Source organism: Spinacia oleracea, chromosome 5, assembly GCF_020520425.1.
Source record: "Spinacia oleracea cultivar Varoflay chromosome 5, BTI_SOV_V1, whole genome shotgun sequence".
NCBI lineage: Eukaryota > Viridiplantae > Streptophyta > Magnoliopsida > Caryophyllales > Amaranthaceae > Spinacia > Spinacia oleracea.
Window position 1 is genome coordinate 89,415,713 of NC_079491.1, and position 15,887 is coordinate 89,431,599.

A 15,887-nucleotide genomic window follows, 5' to 3' on the forward strand; every position below is an offset into this window, starting at 1 on the left:
CTAACCATATATTGATATATGTCACCCATATGCGATACCAACATATTCGTTTTTCTACTCGAGATTTGATTCTGGTAGGCATATTGTATGTCGTTACAGTTTAAGTACACAATGAACAACTGATAATAATACAAATACACAGATATGTATATATGTGCATACAGATTATGACATCTAATCATGTTATCAGCCTGATAGAAAGAATGTCCAGTTTCAAACGCAGTGCTGAAAGTTCGACCATAAAGGACATATTTCGATTACACGGTCACTAGTACTATTTACAACAGTGTCTTAGAGAGATGGCAAAATCTTCCCTGAGCAAGTTCCAAATCCAATGTTGTAACCATTTCCCTGCATAGAATTAGAAACCTCCAATATCAACAATTCTTCCTGGGACATGTAAGGTTATTTAGCTATATATGAGACTATGAATATATGCCTGACTCCTACTAACACAAATTTGAGGTTCATCTGGACTACTGGCAGACCTCTGTGATTCCACACTTATAATTTGTAATGAATGTGATGTAAGGCGCTTCAAAGTTCAAACCTAGTGGATAACAGATAATCTAATGTGTATTAGGCTTCGTTCTTTTCAACTAAATTTTTCTTATCTTATAAATGCAGTACACTGCCCTGCGACCAAGCACCCAACCGACCATGATTAAGGTATTCGATAACATCCAATACTTCATGTAACTTTCTGCACTTTGATTTTATAGTCACTGCAATTAAACTAGAAACTTACAATTTAATGACCGTGTGTTCATTTGTGTGCATTTTGCTAGAACAAATGGACGATGATGCATTCATGAAGTGACTTCCATAAGCACACAATTCCAAGTATATTTTGGGAATTTTAAAATTTCATACGTCAAGAACTGAGAATGTAACAAACCTTGCAAACACCAGTAAAAATGACCTCATCTCCGTCTTCTAGGAATGTCCTAGATGTTCCATTCAAAGAAAGTGGCTTTTGTCCATTCCAAGTTTTCTCCAACAAACATCCAAGAGAGTCAGGTTCCTGTCAGCAAATCAAACAGGATCAAAATCTCCCAAAATTTTTGTTTACCTACCAGCAAAATATTTGATCTCCTGGAAAGCGGTATAAGATCATGACATAACAATTACTTACAGGACCACTGATTGTCCCGGTCCCAAGGAGATCACCAGGCCTTAAATTGCAACCATTGATTGTATGATGAGCAAGTTGTTGCGTAACCGTCCAGTACCTGAACCCCAAAAGTAAAATTAAGTTGCAGAAACAAGATAATTAGATCAGGAAAGTACTATTGGTATTGGATAATAGAATCAGGGGGTAAAAAGAAAGCAACAGTAGATATCCCTCAACCATCAACACCAAATTTTGGTAACAATGGATAAATAGCATAATAGCAATACCACTGGCCAATCAGCTTAACATTTAGAATCACATTAAAATCATGGTGTCACCTTAAGAAGTATGCTCTGACTACAATCATGTCTATCCCTACCATTTACCAGCTTCTTTAGTAAAACAGGGTGACTGCGGAGAAATGGACCTTTCAGTAGTGTAGATTCTTGCATCGCAATAATAACCACTTACTAAATGGGGAGACACTGACAGAAGAAAGAACCTCAAGAATTTCTTAAGTATGGATGAGATACTTACAAATGGTTAAAGTTGCTCTTTGTCACTACACAAGGCTCCTGCCCAGCAGGTTTGAGTTGAACCTTGCAACAAGTAAAAATTTCATTAAGAACTAAATGCCCAAGTATTTATCAGGCCAGCTAACTTATGCACAATGCAGACCTAATGGGGGAATGGATCAGTGTCAGAATCGAGAAATATAAACAGAGCTACATACTACCTCCAACTGTATATCATAGTTTTTCGACGTCTTCTCAGCCAAATATGGCAATGGAGGAGGATCCTACAGTTGCAGAGCAGACTTGTATCATCAGTGTAAATTGAAATGACGGTACCTTTAGCATCAAACTTTTTAGTACAAAATTAAATGCCAAATGGCTAATCCATCAAGTACCTGTTCTGGGACACCACAAGCAAAAGGTTCCAGAGCATCCAGAGTTACAATCCATGGTGAGATTGTTGTACCTAAACAGAAAAATATGTTTCCTAAACTCCAAATAGGTGAGGTTAACTCAAAGAATAAACAACCATTATAAAAACGATCATACCAAAACTCTTTCCCAGGAAAGGTCCAAGAGGCACGTATTCCCACCCCTGAATATCTCTAGCTGTGGAAACCATTTTCAAGTAAATTTGAAGAATATAAATACGACTAAAGAAAGATTTTTGAAAGATAAGATGAATCCAGATTAAATTTATAAAGGTCGGCAAAAGATCTACCACTCCAGTCATTCATCAGCACAAGCCCAAAGATGTGATCAGAAGCATTATTGACATCAATAGGTTTCCCCAATTCGTTTCCTGGACCAACCACAGCAGCCTGCAGCATCGGGGGGAAAAACAATATGACTACTGTTCAGCTTTATAAACAAGGAAAAGGGTCTACCAATATTTTACAAATATGAGCACTTCAACTGCAAAAATTGGACACCCTAGTAAAACTTATAGCACTGTGTATGCTCTCCTAAACTCTGGCAACATTACATAATGTAAAATAAGAGAAGAGAGTTACAGCTCATACCATTTCTAGTTCAAAATCTAACTTGCGCGAAGGTCCAAAGTAAGGGGGTGGAGAATTAGGAGCTGGAGGTCCCTGCCCCCTAAGAAAGGAAACAGAATTATTAGTTTGATATAATAAAATAAAAAATGTAAGACATATCAGTCAAATCCTAAAGATGTCCACAGAATCACAGAGATGGGCAAGAGAGGAAGAGCTCAATCAATATATGTTGCTAGCTTGTAACGACAACTGCAAGTAAGTAGCTAGTATTTAGATAAGCATATCAGCATGAAACACATGAGAAAAATGGAACCAATTTAAGTACCACATTTAACAGACATACTAGGAATAATTAACAATACTCTTTCTCACTGCAATGACATCTATTGTTCAGAGCTACTAGCAAATCAAGAAAAGAAGGGGGGAACGAGAAGGAAAAGGAGCGGAGACACAACTAAAATCAGACCTTGGTCTCACTATATCAGTTCCAGAGATGACAACAGAAGATGCACGCCCATGATACGCAATAGGAAGATAGTACCTGCCCAATAATTATTCAACCAAAATCATATCCAGCTTTAACTCTAGCATTTCTTCAGGAATACTACAAAATAATTAAAAATGTCAATATGTCATACCAATTCAAATTAATGGCATTCTCTGGGCCACGGAATATGAGCCCACAATTCCTTGCATGATGCTTGGATGAGAAAAAGTCCGTGTAGTCCCCAATGGTCATAGGGACAAGCATCCCAACCTTGCTCTAAACAAAAAGGTTATAAATACTAAGAACTGTAGTACAGGACCATAAACCATTTTCAGTCGTACTCAAAAATGCCATGTCGCAGGAGTTTACCATAGGAATGAGTGCTTTCTGCCTCAGACTAGCATTGTCCCGCAATATTGGCTCGCTTTCTATAGCAGAATAAACAAAACTCCATTTAGCTGAATTGGTCAAAATTTGGCCAACCTGGTCTTGCAGGTCAAAAACTTAAAATTGCAAGTAGAGTTTATTGCCCTTGTTTTTGAGAAAATTATGACTCAATATGAATCGAGCAAGTAGGTGGATAAAACGAGGATATTCAAACACACCTGATAGTAGCTTCTGAATGGTGGCACGTGCTTCCTTCCATGAAGGCCGTCCCATTGCCAAAAATTTATTGAGTGTAGGCTGCTTTCATAACAAAGCTGCTATTAGAAGCTGTTTATACTAATATTGAAGACAACACAAAACAACCTGTTATTGACGGTCTGGAGAGAAGAAACTGATATGATACTTGCATGTCAAATTTTGACATGAATTTCACATGACCTTGAGAAGATACAACAGAATTCTCAATAAAAATTCAGAAACATTCACCCAACAAAAATCATTTTTCGAGGAGACAAATACAATAAAATGGATATCTATGTTAGGGAAATATAGGTAATAAAACCACAATACTTTGATATTTCCATATATTTGGTATGATGATCAACACCTCCTCCTTACCAAGTTACCATCAAAGAAAACCATGCAAATTAATTTCTGAAGAAAAAGTGAAAACAAATTTTCCTCCGTTCCAACATTATTGCAAAATGTATGTTTTGCATATGACTTTAGGTAGTGGGTAAAATAAAGAGAGAGAAATACAAAAATACAAAATTGCCTATGTGATTACAACCATTATAAATCAAGAAGTGTTAAGAAGTAAGGGTATATTGAGTATTTGTAGTGTAAAAACAACTATTTTATTTTCTAAAATGGAAATGGTGCAATATTTGTGAAACTTCCTTAGGAAAATGGTGCAATAAACCTGGAACGGATGAAGTATTTAGTTTGTAAATGCGCCTTTTCAGCTTGCTTTTAAGCTGAAATAATAAGATGCTAGATTAGCATTTTAAGTTGTTCATTAACCAAATAATGGTGAATTTATCTTAATTGACTCAAGAAAATCATCCCTCACTCGGAGTCTAGCTTTACCAGAGAGTCAAAAACGTTATTAAGTATCAAAACATTAACACAAAATATTGCACTCGATTAAAAGAAGAATATTAGAGAATGTAACCCCATAAATTGCTCAATGAACTCAAGTAAAGCATTCCTAACCCAAAGACTTCGTATACTAACAAAATAAACCTGAATAGTCGTACCCATTACAAAAGGCACCTGCCACACCATGGTTTGGGTAAATCCATCATGTACACAGCCTTCCCAATATTGTCATAAAGAGGTTATTTCTAGGGTCAAAGGTATGGTCTTCAAATTCACTCAAAACATGCAATATAAACTAAACTTGTGTACATCTAGTGTCTTCCTCCCTTACAAAATAGTTATATCATTTTGACTATCAGTTGCCAACGTATAACTTTGCCTATCAATATTAACCTCATTATTAGTAAAAACTAGCTTTTGAGCCCGTTCAAAGAACGGACAGTTGTATAGTGGTTGTTCAGATGTCTTTTGAAGTTTTAATTAGTGAGTACTTGTGATTTTTGGTAACGGATGAATTAAATAGATGTGCAATTTGAAGGTTGGAAAAATATAAAAACTATAAAAACTATAATGTTGAATAAATATTGGATATTAAAGGGGTGGAGTGGAAGAGACTAATGAGTATAGTACACTATTAATAACTTGATGTTGAATAAGGAAAATGGAGTGGAAGAGACATTAGAAGTTGTAAAACATAGAAATAATAAAGAAAATTTGAAAAAAAAAACAAAACAAAATGTTGGATAAAAGGAGAGATGTCACATGGCTTCTAATAATGAGATGCCACATGACGAGTTAAGCTAATGTTTGGGGCCTCACGTTTTGAGTTTTTCACCCTTTGGGACATGCACCTTTTTTTTCACCCTTTGGAACCTGCACCTTTTTTTTTCACCCTTTAGGACCTCAACTTAATTTTCCAGCAAGTTAACTCACCTTTAACTCACCTTTAACCACATCATAAATAAAATAAAATAAAAACAATTTCAAGCATTTAATAAAATCAAAAAGATAACATTGAATTAATACTTCATAAATTTGTACTTTGTATTTATTTCGGCACATATACTACACATACAATATTATTAGAATTAATTAAAAAAAAGGGAGGAAATCTTTAATATCATAAGTTGTAAATTACAATGTGTAACTTATTTCTGAAAAATATGTATATTTTCTATAGGAATTTTAAAAGAAGTACATTCACATAATTCTTATACGCCGTATGAATTTTTTTATTTTATAAAGAATATTTGTAATCTATTTTGCTCTTTTCTGTCATGTTTTTCTATTTGCACCCATAAAAAATTAGCCGTAACAATGAAAATGTAAAACACATATTGAAGCAGAACAACTTATAGTTGATATTAGTAGCAGCTTCTCTTTGATTTATAAGTGATGACATAAGAAAAATGCTCATCCACCCATTGGTATGGAAGTTAGAACTACGAATTGATAAATAACTCGAGGCTTTTCATACAAATGTCAATACATCATTACCAAAAAGCAAGGCTAACTTAATCTGATACAAAAAACTTATTAATATACGGAGTAATATATATCCATGGATGACCAAGTGAATAATTACCGTATTGTTGATGTAAAGCCACATAAGTTGATACACTAGTACACTCTATGTAAAGCCACGAATGTTATCCAATGTATACATTGTTTAGTATAGGAAAATATAAATCCAACAACAATTAAGCAGTATAACAATAATCAAAATACAGAGTACGCAAAAATATATTATTAGAATTTTAGCAAATAATATTACTCCATTAATTTAAAAAAAAGTTACACTAAAATATATTATTATATTATATTTTCTAATTGAATTTTTAATTTACATCATAAAGGAACTAATTTACCCTTTTGTTGTGACACGTGTTAATAATTAATTAGCTTATTGTTTATTGCACAGCAAATAATATGTTGACACGTGTAAGGGACTAACCTTTTAACCATTGGGACTAACCTTTTAACCATGGGTACTAAACTTTCAGATTTATTATTTAATTTAGGCCGGAATATACTTTACGGGTCCTTAACAGTGAAAAAAAAAGATACAAGTCCTTAACGGTGAAAATTTACAAAGGAGAGTCCCCATTCTTTATCTTAACTCCCACATGACCTTCAAATAATCTATGGTTTTCCTTTTTAAATACTAGGTATAGATTATAAAAAGTTGGTATATATAAATATACATTGACATAAAACCCAATAACATTTAACATTTGCTTTTATTTATGATTAGAAAATTACGATCAAAAGTAGGTGAATAATGCCAGGGGTCAAAATGATGAAATTATGTAGAAACGGAGGTAGTACAACAAACTTATCACTCCAAATCGCAAAAGTCAATTTTGCGAAGGGGTGACTTTTATATACTTGAAGATGATGTACAAAACATTGCGGTATACAAGACCTATAATTTTGACAATTTTTATCACAAACCGTACAACACAATCTAAAAGATCAGGGTACAGACACAAATTAAAACAAACAATAAACAATATCCAGCTACATCAATTACTCATTACTAATTTTGATAATTTTGACGATATATTCTAATTACATGATAAAAAAAAATATTAAGAAAAAAAAGGCACAAATCACTGAAATCAGCAAACAAAATTAATTGATGAAGTAAGAATCGACCTGATTGAAGCAGTCGGAACCATTGAGAAGTGGACCGGAAAATAGACCGGCGGAAGAAACTTCAGAAAGGTCAAGAACAAAGTCGCCGATTGCAACACCCGGTCGAGGAAGCGAACCGGTTTCAGGCTTGAAAACGCCGTAAGGAAGGTTCTGGATAGGGAAGTCGGATTCCGGCGACACTTCAATGAACGACTTTATCGCCATATTATCCGGCGTAGAGGAGAGAGAAAAAAAAAGAAGAGAGATTGACGGTGGTGGAGAAAAGAGAGTGAAGAGAGTGTCGTAAATGACGATGCTACATAAATGCAGTAACTGGAAAACTACCAGGCGGAAATGTTGAAGACTATATTTTGTTTGGTTTCGATTTTAATTAATTTTATTTCATGATTTCATTTGTTTGGTAGAGTTTGGACTTCCTATGGGTCGCAATTTCGCAGCGGAATTTCTGATTATTTTTGTTGTATGTTTTTTTGAAAGGAATTCTCAATGGTACGGCACCGCAGACTATCGGCTCAGCTAAGGTGCACTGTGCATCCTGGGCTCCAGATAACAATTCCGCTTGCATGGACCCGGTCCACCATTAAGGTTACCATGGATCAGGGTAATTAGGTAATTTGCAGCGCTGAACCGTTTGAAATCACGTGTTCCAAAATAACAGAATGCGCGAAACCCTAAAATTGAGATCTCTCTCCTCCAGCAGCAGCTTCTCTCTCCTACAACAGCTTCTCTCTCCTCCAACAGCTTCTCTCTCTTCGAGCTTCAACAATGGAGGACGATTTAATCGATTTGAATATCGATTTAAATCGCGCAATAGAAGAAAAATTGTATAATTATGACGGTAATATTCGAATCCTAATAACTAACTACGAAGAAAATTATAGTAACTTTCATACTCATTGAGTAATTATTATTATTTTAGAAAACTTAGAGAATCATAGAGAAGTATATGATGTTGAAGATGAAGATGAAGGCACATCTCAGCAAGTTATGGTTGCAAATCAATGTATTGAAGAAGGTATGATATAGTATCTTTTAATATATATATAGTAACTGTTATATTGATATAGTTAACATATTATAATTGCAGTAGTGTAACTAACATAGAAAGAGGAATTATATTTAACGCAGAGTAACTATAACATACAAAGAGAAACTATGTTTAATGTAGAGTAACTATCTCATATAGACAGGACTTATAGTAACTGTAGAGTAACTATAAACTATAGAGACTAACTATATAAAATGAAGAGTAACTATCACATATAAAGAAGAACTATATACTGTAGAGTAACTATCACATATAAACAAGAGTTATATTAAGTGTGAGTAACTATAATATATAAACAGTAACTATATAAAATAAAGAGTAACTATCACATATAATGATAACTATATTTGAAATAAAGTAACTATAATTTATGAATTGTAACTATATTAATTATAGAGTAACTTCACATAACGAAATAATATAAATAAGAGATAACTACATTTAATTTATAGTAACTATAACATATAAAGAATAACTGTATTAACTGTAGAGTAACTATAACAATCAATAGATCCTAAGTAAGTATGTTAAATATAGAGTAACTATTACATGTAAAGAGTAACTATATTAACTGTAGAGTAACTATAACAATCAATAGATCTTAAGTAACAATGTTAAATATAGAGTAACTATAACATATAAAAAGTAACTATATAAAATGAAGAGTAACTATCACATATAAAGACGAACTATATACTGTAGAGTAACTATCACATATAAAAAGGAGTTATATTAACTGTGAGTAACTATAATATATAAACATTAACTGTATAAAATGAAGAGTAACTATCCCATATAATGATAACTATATTTATAATAAAGTAACTATAATTTATGAAAGGTAACTATATTAATTATAGAGTAATTTCACATAACGAAATAATCTATATAAGCAATAAACTACATTTAACTTATAGTAACTATAACATATAAAGAATAACTATATTAACTGTAGAGTAACTATAACAATCAATAGATCCTAAGTAAGTATGTTAAATATAGAGTAACTATTACATGTAAAGAGTAACTATATGAACTGTAGAGTAACTATAACTATCAATAGATCTTAAGTAACAATGTTAAATATAGAGTAACTAACATATAAAAAGTAACTATATAAAATGAAGAGTAACTATCACATATAAAGAAGAACTATATACTGTAGAGTAACTATAACATATAAAAAGGAGTTATATTAACTGTGAGTAACTATAATATATAAACAGTAACTGTATAAAATGAAGAGTAACTATCCCATATAATGATAACTATATTTATAATAAAGTAACTATAATTTATGAAAGGTAACTATATTAATTATAGAGTAACTTCACATAACGAAATAATCTATATAAGCAATAAACTACATTTAACTTATAGTAACTATAACATATAAAGAATAACTATATTAACTGTAGAGTAACTATAACAATCAATAGATCCTAAGTAAGTATGTTAAATATAGAGTAACTATAACAAATAAAGAGTAACTATATGAACTGTAGAGTAACTATAACAATCAATAGATCTTAAGTAACTATGTTAATTATATAGTAACTATAACATATAAAGAGTAACTATATAAATATTAAGAGTAACTATATAAATATTAAGAGTAACTATCACATTTAATGATAACTATGTTTGTATTTGTACAGGTTCAATAATACATTCAAATTATACAAACCACAACATCTTTGAAAATCCAAATAATGAGCAGGAAGAAAACATTGATAAAGAATTAGATGGCAGTTTAATTGGAGAAGCAAGGAAAACAACCGATGAGATTTATGATCTATATTGCAAACATGCTGCTATTATTGGTTTTAGTGTACGAAAAGGGAAGAATAGATATAAAGAAGGAACCACAATTGTTAATGGAAAATACTTCTACTGCTCTGCTGCTGGAATAAGAGACCCTCCTAAAAACAAAGAACTCAAAAATGAAGATGATCAATCAGATGCAAAAAAGAAAGAAAGGAGAAAGAGGGTTATGATAACAAGAACAAAATGTGAAGCTCAAATATTTGCAAAGAAGAATGAAAATGGAGATTTTGAAATAGAAAAGCATGTAGTGGTACATAATCACCCATTGACAAGAGAAATAAGTAATTATATCCACCGATCGGAACGACAAATGACAGAACCTAAAAAAGAAGCTATTGAGGCAATGTCAGAATGTGGTCTAAGACCAATGGAGTCTTATAAGTATATGTCAACAGAAACTGGCGGAGACGACTGTGTAGGTCATACGATGATTGATCATCTAAACTACTGCTACAAGTTAAAAATGAAGCAAATTGATGGCAAGGATTCACAAACACTAATGACCAAACTGTATGACATACAATCAATAGATCCCGAGTTCTTTTTCAGAGTAAGACTCAATGCTGAAGGAAAAGTTGAGTGCCTATTTTGGAGGGATTCTATGATGAGAGAAGATTACAAAATATATGGAGATGTTCTAGTTTTTGATACTACATTCAGAACCAATAAGTACAATCTCATATGTGCTCCATTTGTTGGTATCAATAACCATTGGAAAAACACAATGTTTGCTTGTGCTTTCATTGGGGATGAAACCACAGAATCTTTCGTTTGGGTGTTTGACTTTTCTGAAGGCTATGGGAGGAAAGCACCCTATATCAATTTTCACTGATCAAGATGCAGCTATTGCTGCTGGAATAGAACAGGTACCTCTTCATATATTATAGTTACTATTTTGACAATATAGTAACTCTTTATAAAATATAGTTACTATTTTAACAATATAGTAACTCTTTATAAAATATAGTTACTATTTTGACAATATAGTATCTCTTTATAAAATATAGTTACTATTTTGACAATATAGTAACTTTTAATTCAATATAGTTACTATTCTGAAATTATAGTAACACTTTATAAAGTATAGTTACTATTTTGACAATATAGTAACTATTTATTAAATATAGTTACTATTTTGAAAATATAGAAACTCTTATTAAAATATAGTTAATATTTTGACAATATAGTAATTCTTTATAAAGTATAGTAACTCTTTATAAAATATAGTTACTATTTTGTGGAACTATATATATTCATTATTGTTTTTCAGGTTTTTCCTTCTTCAAGACACAGGTTATGCTTGTGGCACTTGAGTAAAAATGCAAACAGTAGGTTTGGTTTATTGAAGTCTGATAAAAACTTCAAAAACGCATTCTACAAGTGTTTAAGTGGGTGTATAACACCAAATGATTTTGAAGAAATTTGGAAATCTATGATCAACACTTTTAAGCTGGAAAAAGATGACTGGTTCAACAGATTGTATGGTCTTAAAGAAAAATGGTGTACAACTTTAAGTAAAGATTTTTTTTCTGCCGGTATACTTTCTTCACAAAGAAGTGAAAGTACAAACCATGCTATTGGTTTTAAAGCAAATAAAAGTACAACATTAACAGAGTTCTATAGTATTTTTCAAGCTACAATAAATCAATGGAGAAAAACCGAAGAAAAAGACGACTTTGACTGTACAAGGGGAATACCAACTTCAGAGCTAAGTATGAGTGCTATATTAAAACAGGCAGCAAATGTATACACGATAACACTTTTCCGTGATTTTGAAGAAGAGTTCAAGCTTTCTGTGGCAAGTAGTACAATGTTCAAGGGAAGTGTAGGAAGAACAGTGTTTTTTGAAGTGTGGATAGAAGGAATAACAGGTAAAAAAACTATAAATCTTTATTTAATATTTAGAGTAGATGTTCTTTTGAATAATATTACATTATATGTAAATAATCTAACAGGATCAAGGCAAGAAGTTCAATACAAAATGGAAGATTCAACCGTCACTTGCACATGCAAAAACTTTGAAGAATCTGGATGGTTGTGCTTCCATTGTTTAAGAATATTGCATTTACATTCAATCAATACAATTCCAGATCGTTACATAACAACAAGATGGACTAGATATGCAAAGAAACAGATAAGGGAAAGGGTTGATACAATAAAAAGGGAGAAAGGTGAAAACAACAATTTTACTGGTTGGAGATTACATATGATCAGAAGGTAATTTTTTCAATATACATTAGTTCATTTTCATATATTTACAATTACAGTTGATATTTTACTTAACACTTAAACTCTATACCACAGATTCTATAACTTAATTTTGAAAGGGCATAAGATAGCAAAGGCCAGAAAATTTATCGAGGAGAAGTTTAAAATGGATAATAAAGTAGTTGATGAAATCATAAAAAAGGAAGAAGAAAGGAAGGCAAAAGAAGAAGCTGCAAAGATAGCAGAACAAGAAAAGGCAAAAGCTGAAGCACAACGAGAAACACAAGACGGGGAATCAACTAATTCTGAAATAACAATTGTGCTTGATCCTGATCGTGCTAATACTAAAGGAAAGAGTAAGAAGAGAATAAAGGGTCAATATGACAATTACAAGCAGCCATCAAAGAAAGGAAAAAAGAAACACAAAGAATTTGGATCTAAGACACCCAATATTCAATTATTTACACCTAAAGAACAACTATTTTAGTGATGTTCTTGTTTTATTATCATATACAGTTACTTCAACATTTTTAAACAAATTTATTGAGTGTTTATACTATAGTTCTCCTTTACAATACATAGTTACTATACATTCAGTATAGTAACTCTTTATAAACACACAATTTTTATTTATAGTAACTCGTTATAAAATAGTTACTATTTTGACAATATAGTATCTCTTAATACAATATAGTTACTATTCTGAAAATATAGTAACTCTTTATAAAATATAGTTACTATTTTGACAATATAGTAACTCTTAATAAAATATAGTTACTATTCTGATAATATAGTAACTCTTTATAAAATATACTTACTTTTTTTACAATATAGTAACTTTTTATAAAATATAGTTACTATTTAAAAAATATAGTAACTCTTAGAACAATATAGTTACTATTCTAAAAAAATATAGTAACGTTTTTTATGCAATCAAAATGACTTATAGTAACTATATGTTACTCAAAAATAAAATACCATAAAAAAGAGAGTAATTGTATCTTATTAAAGATAACTATATCTGTAAGATAGTAACTATTTGAATTTATACACAAAATTATTCACTTTTTATATATACCAACTCTTCACATTTAGTGGTCACCCTTCTTTACATATAGTAACTCTATATAAAATATAGTTACTATTTTGATAATATAGTAACTTTCGTTATGCAATCATATGACTTACAAATTTATAAGAGTAACTATATTTGAAGAAAGGTAACTATTTCATTCAAATAGAAACTATATTTAAAATAAGTAAATTGAACAATATGACACAAATACTGCAAAAGTTATAATTACTCTCATATATCAAACAATTAAAAATCATTGAGAGTAACTATATCAAACTTAGAATTAATTGTACATTCTAAGTAGTAATTCGACTACATACAAACACAAAAAATTAAATTGTTTTTTCAGCAATAATTATTAACCACGTGAAGCACCTCGTCCACGTGCCTTCCCGCGTCTGCCTCCTCGGGTGCGTCTCCCGCCTTTGCCACGTCCTTTCCCTTCAACATTGACATTTGTCTCAGCTTCATCTTCTGTTTCAACATGTTTGGATTTCCTTGCTGAACTATTTCTTGCAACAATTTCAATTTTTGAAGCATCATTCATGTATTTCTGCGTCAGCTCTTCCCTTTGTTTAATTAGGGCATCCAAAACATCTTGTTTCCTGTATTTCCTGAATGCAACCATTCGTTTCAGATATTCATCTCTGTAACAATTCAAATCTGACAACACAATGGTGCCACAAATACAAGCCCTGAGAAACTTCCTGAAATCTTCCTGCAAATATTTGAACAGTAACTATTAGAATAAAAACAGTAACTATGATAACAAAACAATAAATATAAAGAATGAAAAGAAAAATATGAATAACATTAATTATTTTTAACACAAAAACTTACATTTGCCAAGGGATCAAAGTCAAAAATCCCAACACCATCTTGTACCGTTTCAACACCATGAAAAACCATCATTAACATCATCAAATAGACACAACAGTCTTTGTCATAAGCACCTCGCTTCCAATTACCACCAACCGGGATAAATTTGAAGCTTTTAATATCTTCATGATGAATGTTATCCATATTTTTCAGTAGTTTTTCCAATGAAGAACACTGTACAAAACATATAGTAGGTATTATCAACATATAGTAACCTTTGAAATCATATAGTAACTATTACCAACATATAGTAAGAATTAAAATCATATAGTAACTATTAAAATCATATAGTAACCATTAAAATCATATAGTAACTATTAAAATCATATATTAACTATTAGAATCATCTAGGAACCATTAAAATCATATAGTAACCATTACCAACATATAGTAACCTTTGGAATCATATAGTAACTATTTTATAACGATAGTAACTATTTTAAAAATATAGTTACTGTTTTAAACAAATAGTAACCTTGTCAAAAATATAGTTCCTCTAAAAAAGAAAGACTAATATAAAGGTAACTATAACATTTATAGAGTAACTACAACAACAAAAAAGGTAACTATAAAAAAAACTTACCAAGACAGAATAAGCTTTCTTCCTTTGTTCCATCTCTTTTGGTTCCAGAAGCATATTATCAAAGAAATAGACACTTTTGTCTTTCATACTAATGACAAACAGGTAATAATGCTTCGGGTCTTCAATCAGAACAGGAGCAAAAATCTATATAAAAAAGAAAAACAACAGATTACAACTACAAGAAAGGAGACAAAAAAAAAGAAGATAATATGGTTATATAAAGAAAATATAAATCATACCATATTATAATCTTTCAACGATTGAACTCCATTTACATCTTTCACACCATAATTAAGACAAACACACAATTCAGACATGATTTTTTCATTGCCTAGTTTCTCAATCAAATCAGCAACATATTTCTGCAAATCAATATTAAAAGAAAAATTAAACAAAGGCCAAAAAAATTTAAAATAATTAACATTTTATATTATTAAAAATATAACTTACACAATATGTGCCACCTAAAAACAGCTTCTGAGGAGAACCAGCAGGATTCCTTTCATTTTCATTCAATAAAAAAGCCCAAGCTTCAATATGAATCAAAAGAATATCAAATGTGGAAGGAAGGGTCCACATGTCATCTCTTCCTACCGCAATAAAATGATTGTATTCTATAACTTTATCACTGAAAAACATAAAAAGAAACAATAAATATGTCAGAAGAATTATAAAGGTTACTATAATAAATAAAAGGTAACAATAGAATATAAAAGGTAAATATAGTAAACAAAAGGATACTATAGTATACAAATAGTAACTATATTATATGAAAGGTTACTATAAAGTTAGGGCAACAACTTCACTTTTAAGAAAGGTAACTATATTATATGAAAGGTAACTATATTAAATGAAGGGTTACTATAAATAATAAAAAGTAACTATATTATATGAAAGGTAACTACATTATATGAAAGGTAACTATATTATATAAAAGGTAACTATAATATATGAAAGGTAACTATAATATATGAATGGTAACTATATTATTTGAAAGGTAACTA

General features: G+C 30.9%; 3 protein-coding genes across 3 annotated transcripts; 2 read left to right on the plus strand and 1 right to left on the minus strand.

Moving 5' to 3' along the window:
• Nucleotides 1–120: 120 nt before the first annotated feature.
• LOC110774764 (fumarylacetoacetase) lies at nt 121–7,749 on the minus strand. Its single transcript, XM_021979342.2, has 14 exons — nt 7,264–7,749; nt 3,723–3,801; nt 3,487–3,545; nt 3,269–3,393; nt 3,097–3,171; nt 2,652–2,730; nt 2,351–2,450; nt 2,179–2,238; nt 2,025–2,095; nt 1,851–1,913; nt 1,652–1,713; nt 1,136–1,232; nt 899–1,024; nt 121–351 (listed from the first exon to the last, which is right to left on the minus strand). Exons 1-14 carry the CDS (start codon nt 7,465–7,467, stop codon nt 292–294), a joined length of 1,260 nt encoding a protein of 419 aa, XP_021835034.1. The 5' UTR covers nt 7,468–7,749; the 3' UTR covers nt 121–291.
• Nucleotides 7,750–7,884: 135 nt separating this feature from the next.
• LOC130460605 (protein FAR1-RELATED SEQUENCE 5-like) lies at nt 7,885–11,544 on the plus strand. Its single transcript, XM_056827890.1, has 4 exons — nt 7,885–8,101; nt 8,183–8,278; nt 9,970–11,004; nt 11,409–11,544. Exons 1-3 carry the CDS (start codon nt 8,029–8,031, stop codon nt 10,968–10,970), a joined length of 1,170 nt encoding a protein of 389 aa, XP_056683868.1. The 5' UTR covers nt 7,885–8,028; the 3' UTR covers nt 10,971–11,004; nt 11,409–11,544.
• Nucleotides 11,412–12,907, plus strand: LOC130460606 (protein FAR1-RELATED SEQUENCE 9-like). Its single transcript, XM_056827891.1, has 3 exons — nt 11,412–12,009; nt 12,094–12,355; nt 12,443–12,907. Exons 1-3 carry the CDS (start codon nt 11,571–11,573, stop codon nt 12,831–12,833), a joined length of 1,092 nt encoding a protein of 363 aa, XP_056683869.1. The 5' UTR covers nt 11,412–11,570; the 3' UTR covers nt 12,834–12,907.
• Nucleotides 12,908–15,887: the final 2,980 nt, after the last annotated feature.

Excerpts from the sequence above, each read along its gene's own strand:
- LOC110774764 (XM_021979342.2), bottom strand. The coding sequence starts at position 7,467 with ATGGCGATAAAGTCGTTCATTGAAGTGTCGCCGGAATCCGACTTCCCT. Across the intron at positions 3,172-3,268 it reads AATGCCATTAATTTGAATTG|GTACTATCTTCCTATTGCGT; the intron begins GTATGACATATT and ends ATTATTGGGCAG. Across the intron at positions 2,451-2,651 it reads TAGATTTTGAACTAGAAATG|GCTGCTGTGGTTGGTCCAGG; the intron begins GTATGAGCTGTA and ends CCGATGCTGCAG.
- LOC130460605 (XM_056827890.1), top strand. The coding sequence starts at position 8,029 with ATGGAGGACGATTTAATCGATTTGAATATCGATTTAAATCGCGCAATA. Across the intron at positions 8,102-8,182 it reads AAAATTGTATAATTATGACG|AAAACTTAGAGAATCATAGA; the intron begins GTAATATTCGAA and ends TTATTATTTTAG. Across the intron at positions 8,279-9,969 it reads AAATCAATGTATTGAAGAAG|GTTCAATAATACATTCAAAT; the intron begins GTATGATATAGT and ends GTATTTGTACAG.
- LOC130460606 (XM_056827891.1), top strand. The coding sequence starts at position 11,571 with ATGATCAACACTTTTAAGCTGGAAAAAGATGACTGGTTCAACAGATTG. Across the intron at positions 12,010-12,093 it reads GTGGATAGAAGGAATAACAG|GATCAAGGCAAGAAGTTCAA; the intron begins GTAAAAAAACTA and ends ATAATCTAACAG. Across the intron at positions 12,356-12,442 it reads AGATTACATATGATCAGAAG|ATTCTATAACTTAATTTTGA; the intron begins GTAATTTTTTCA and ends TCTATACCACAG.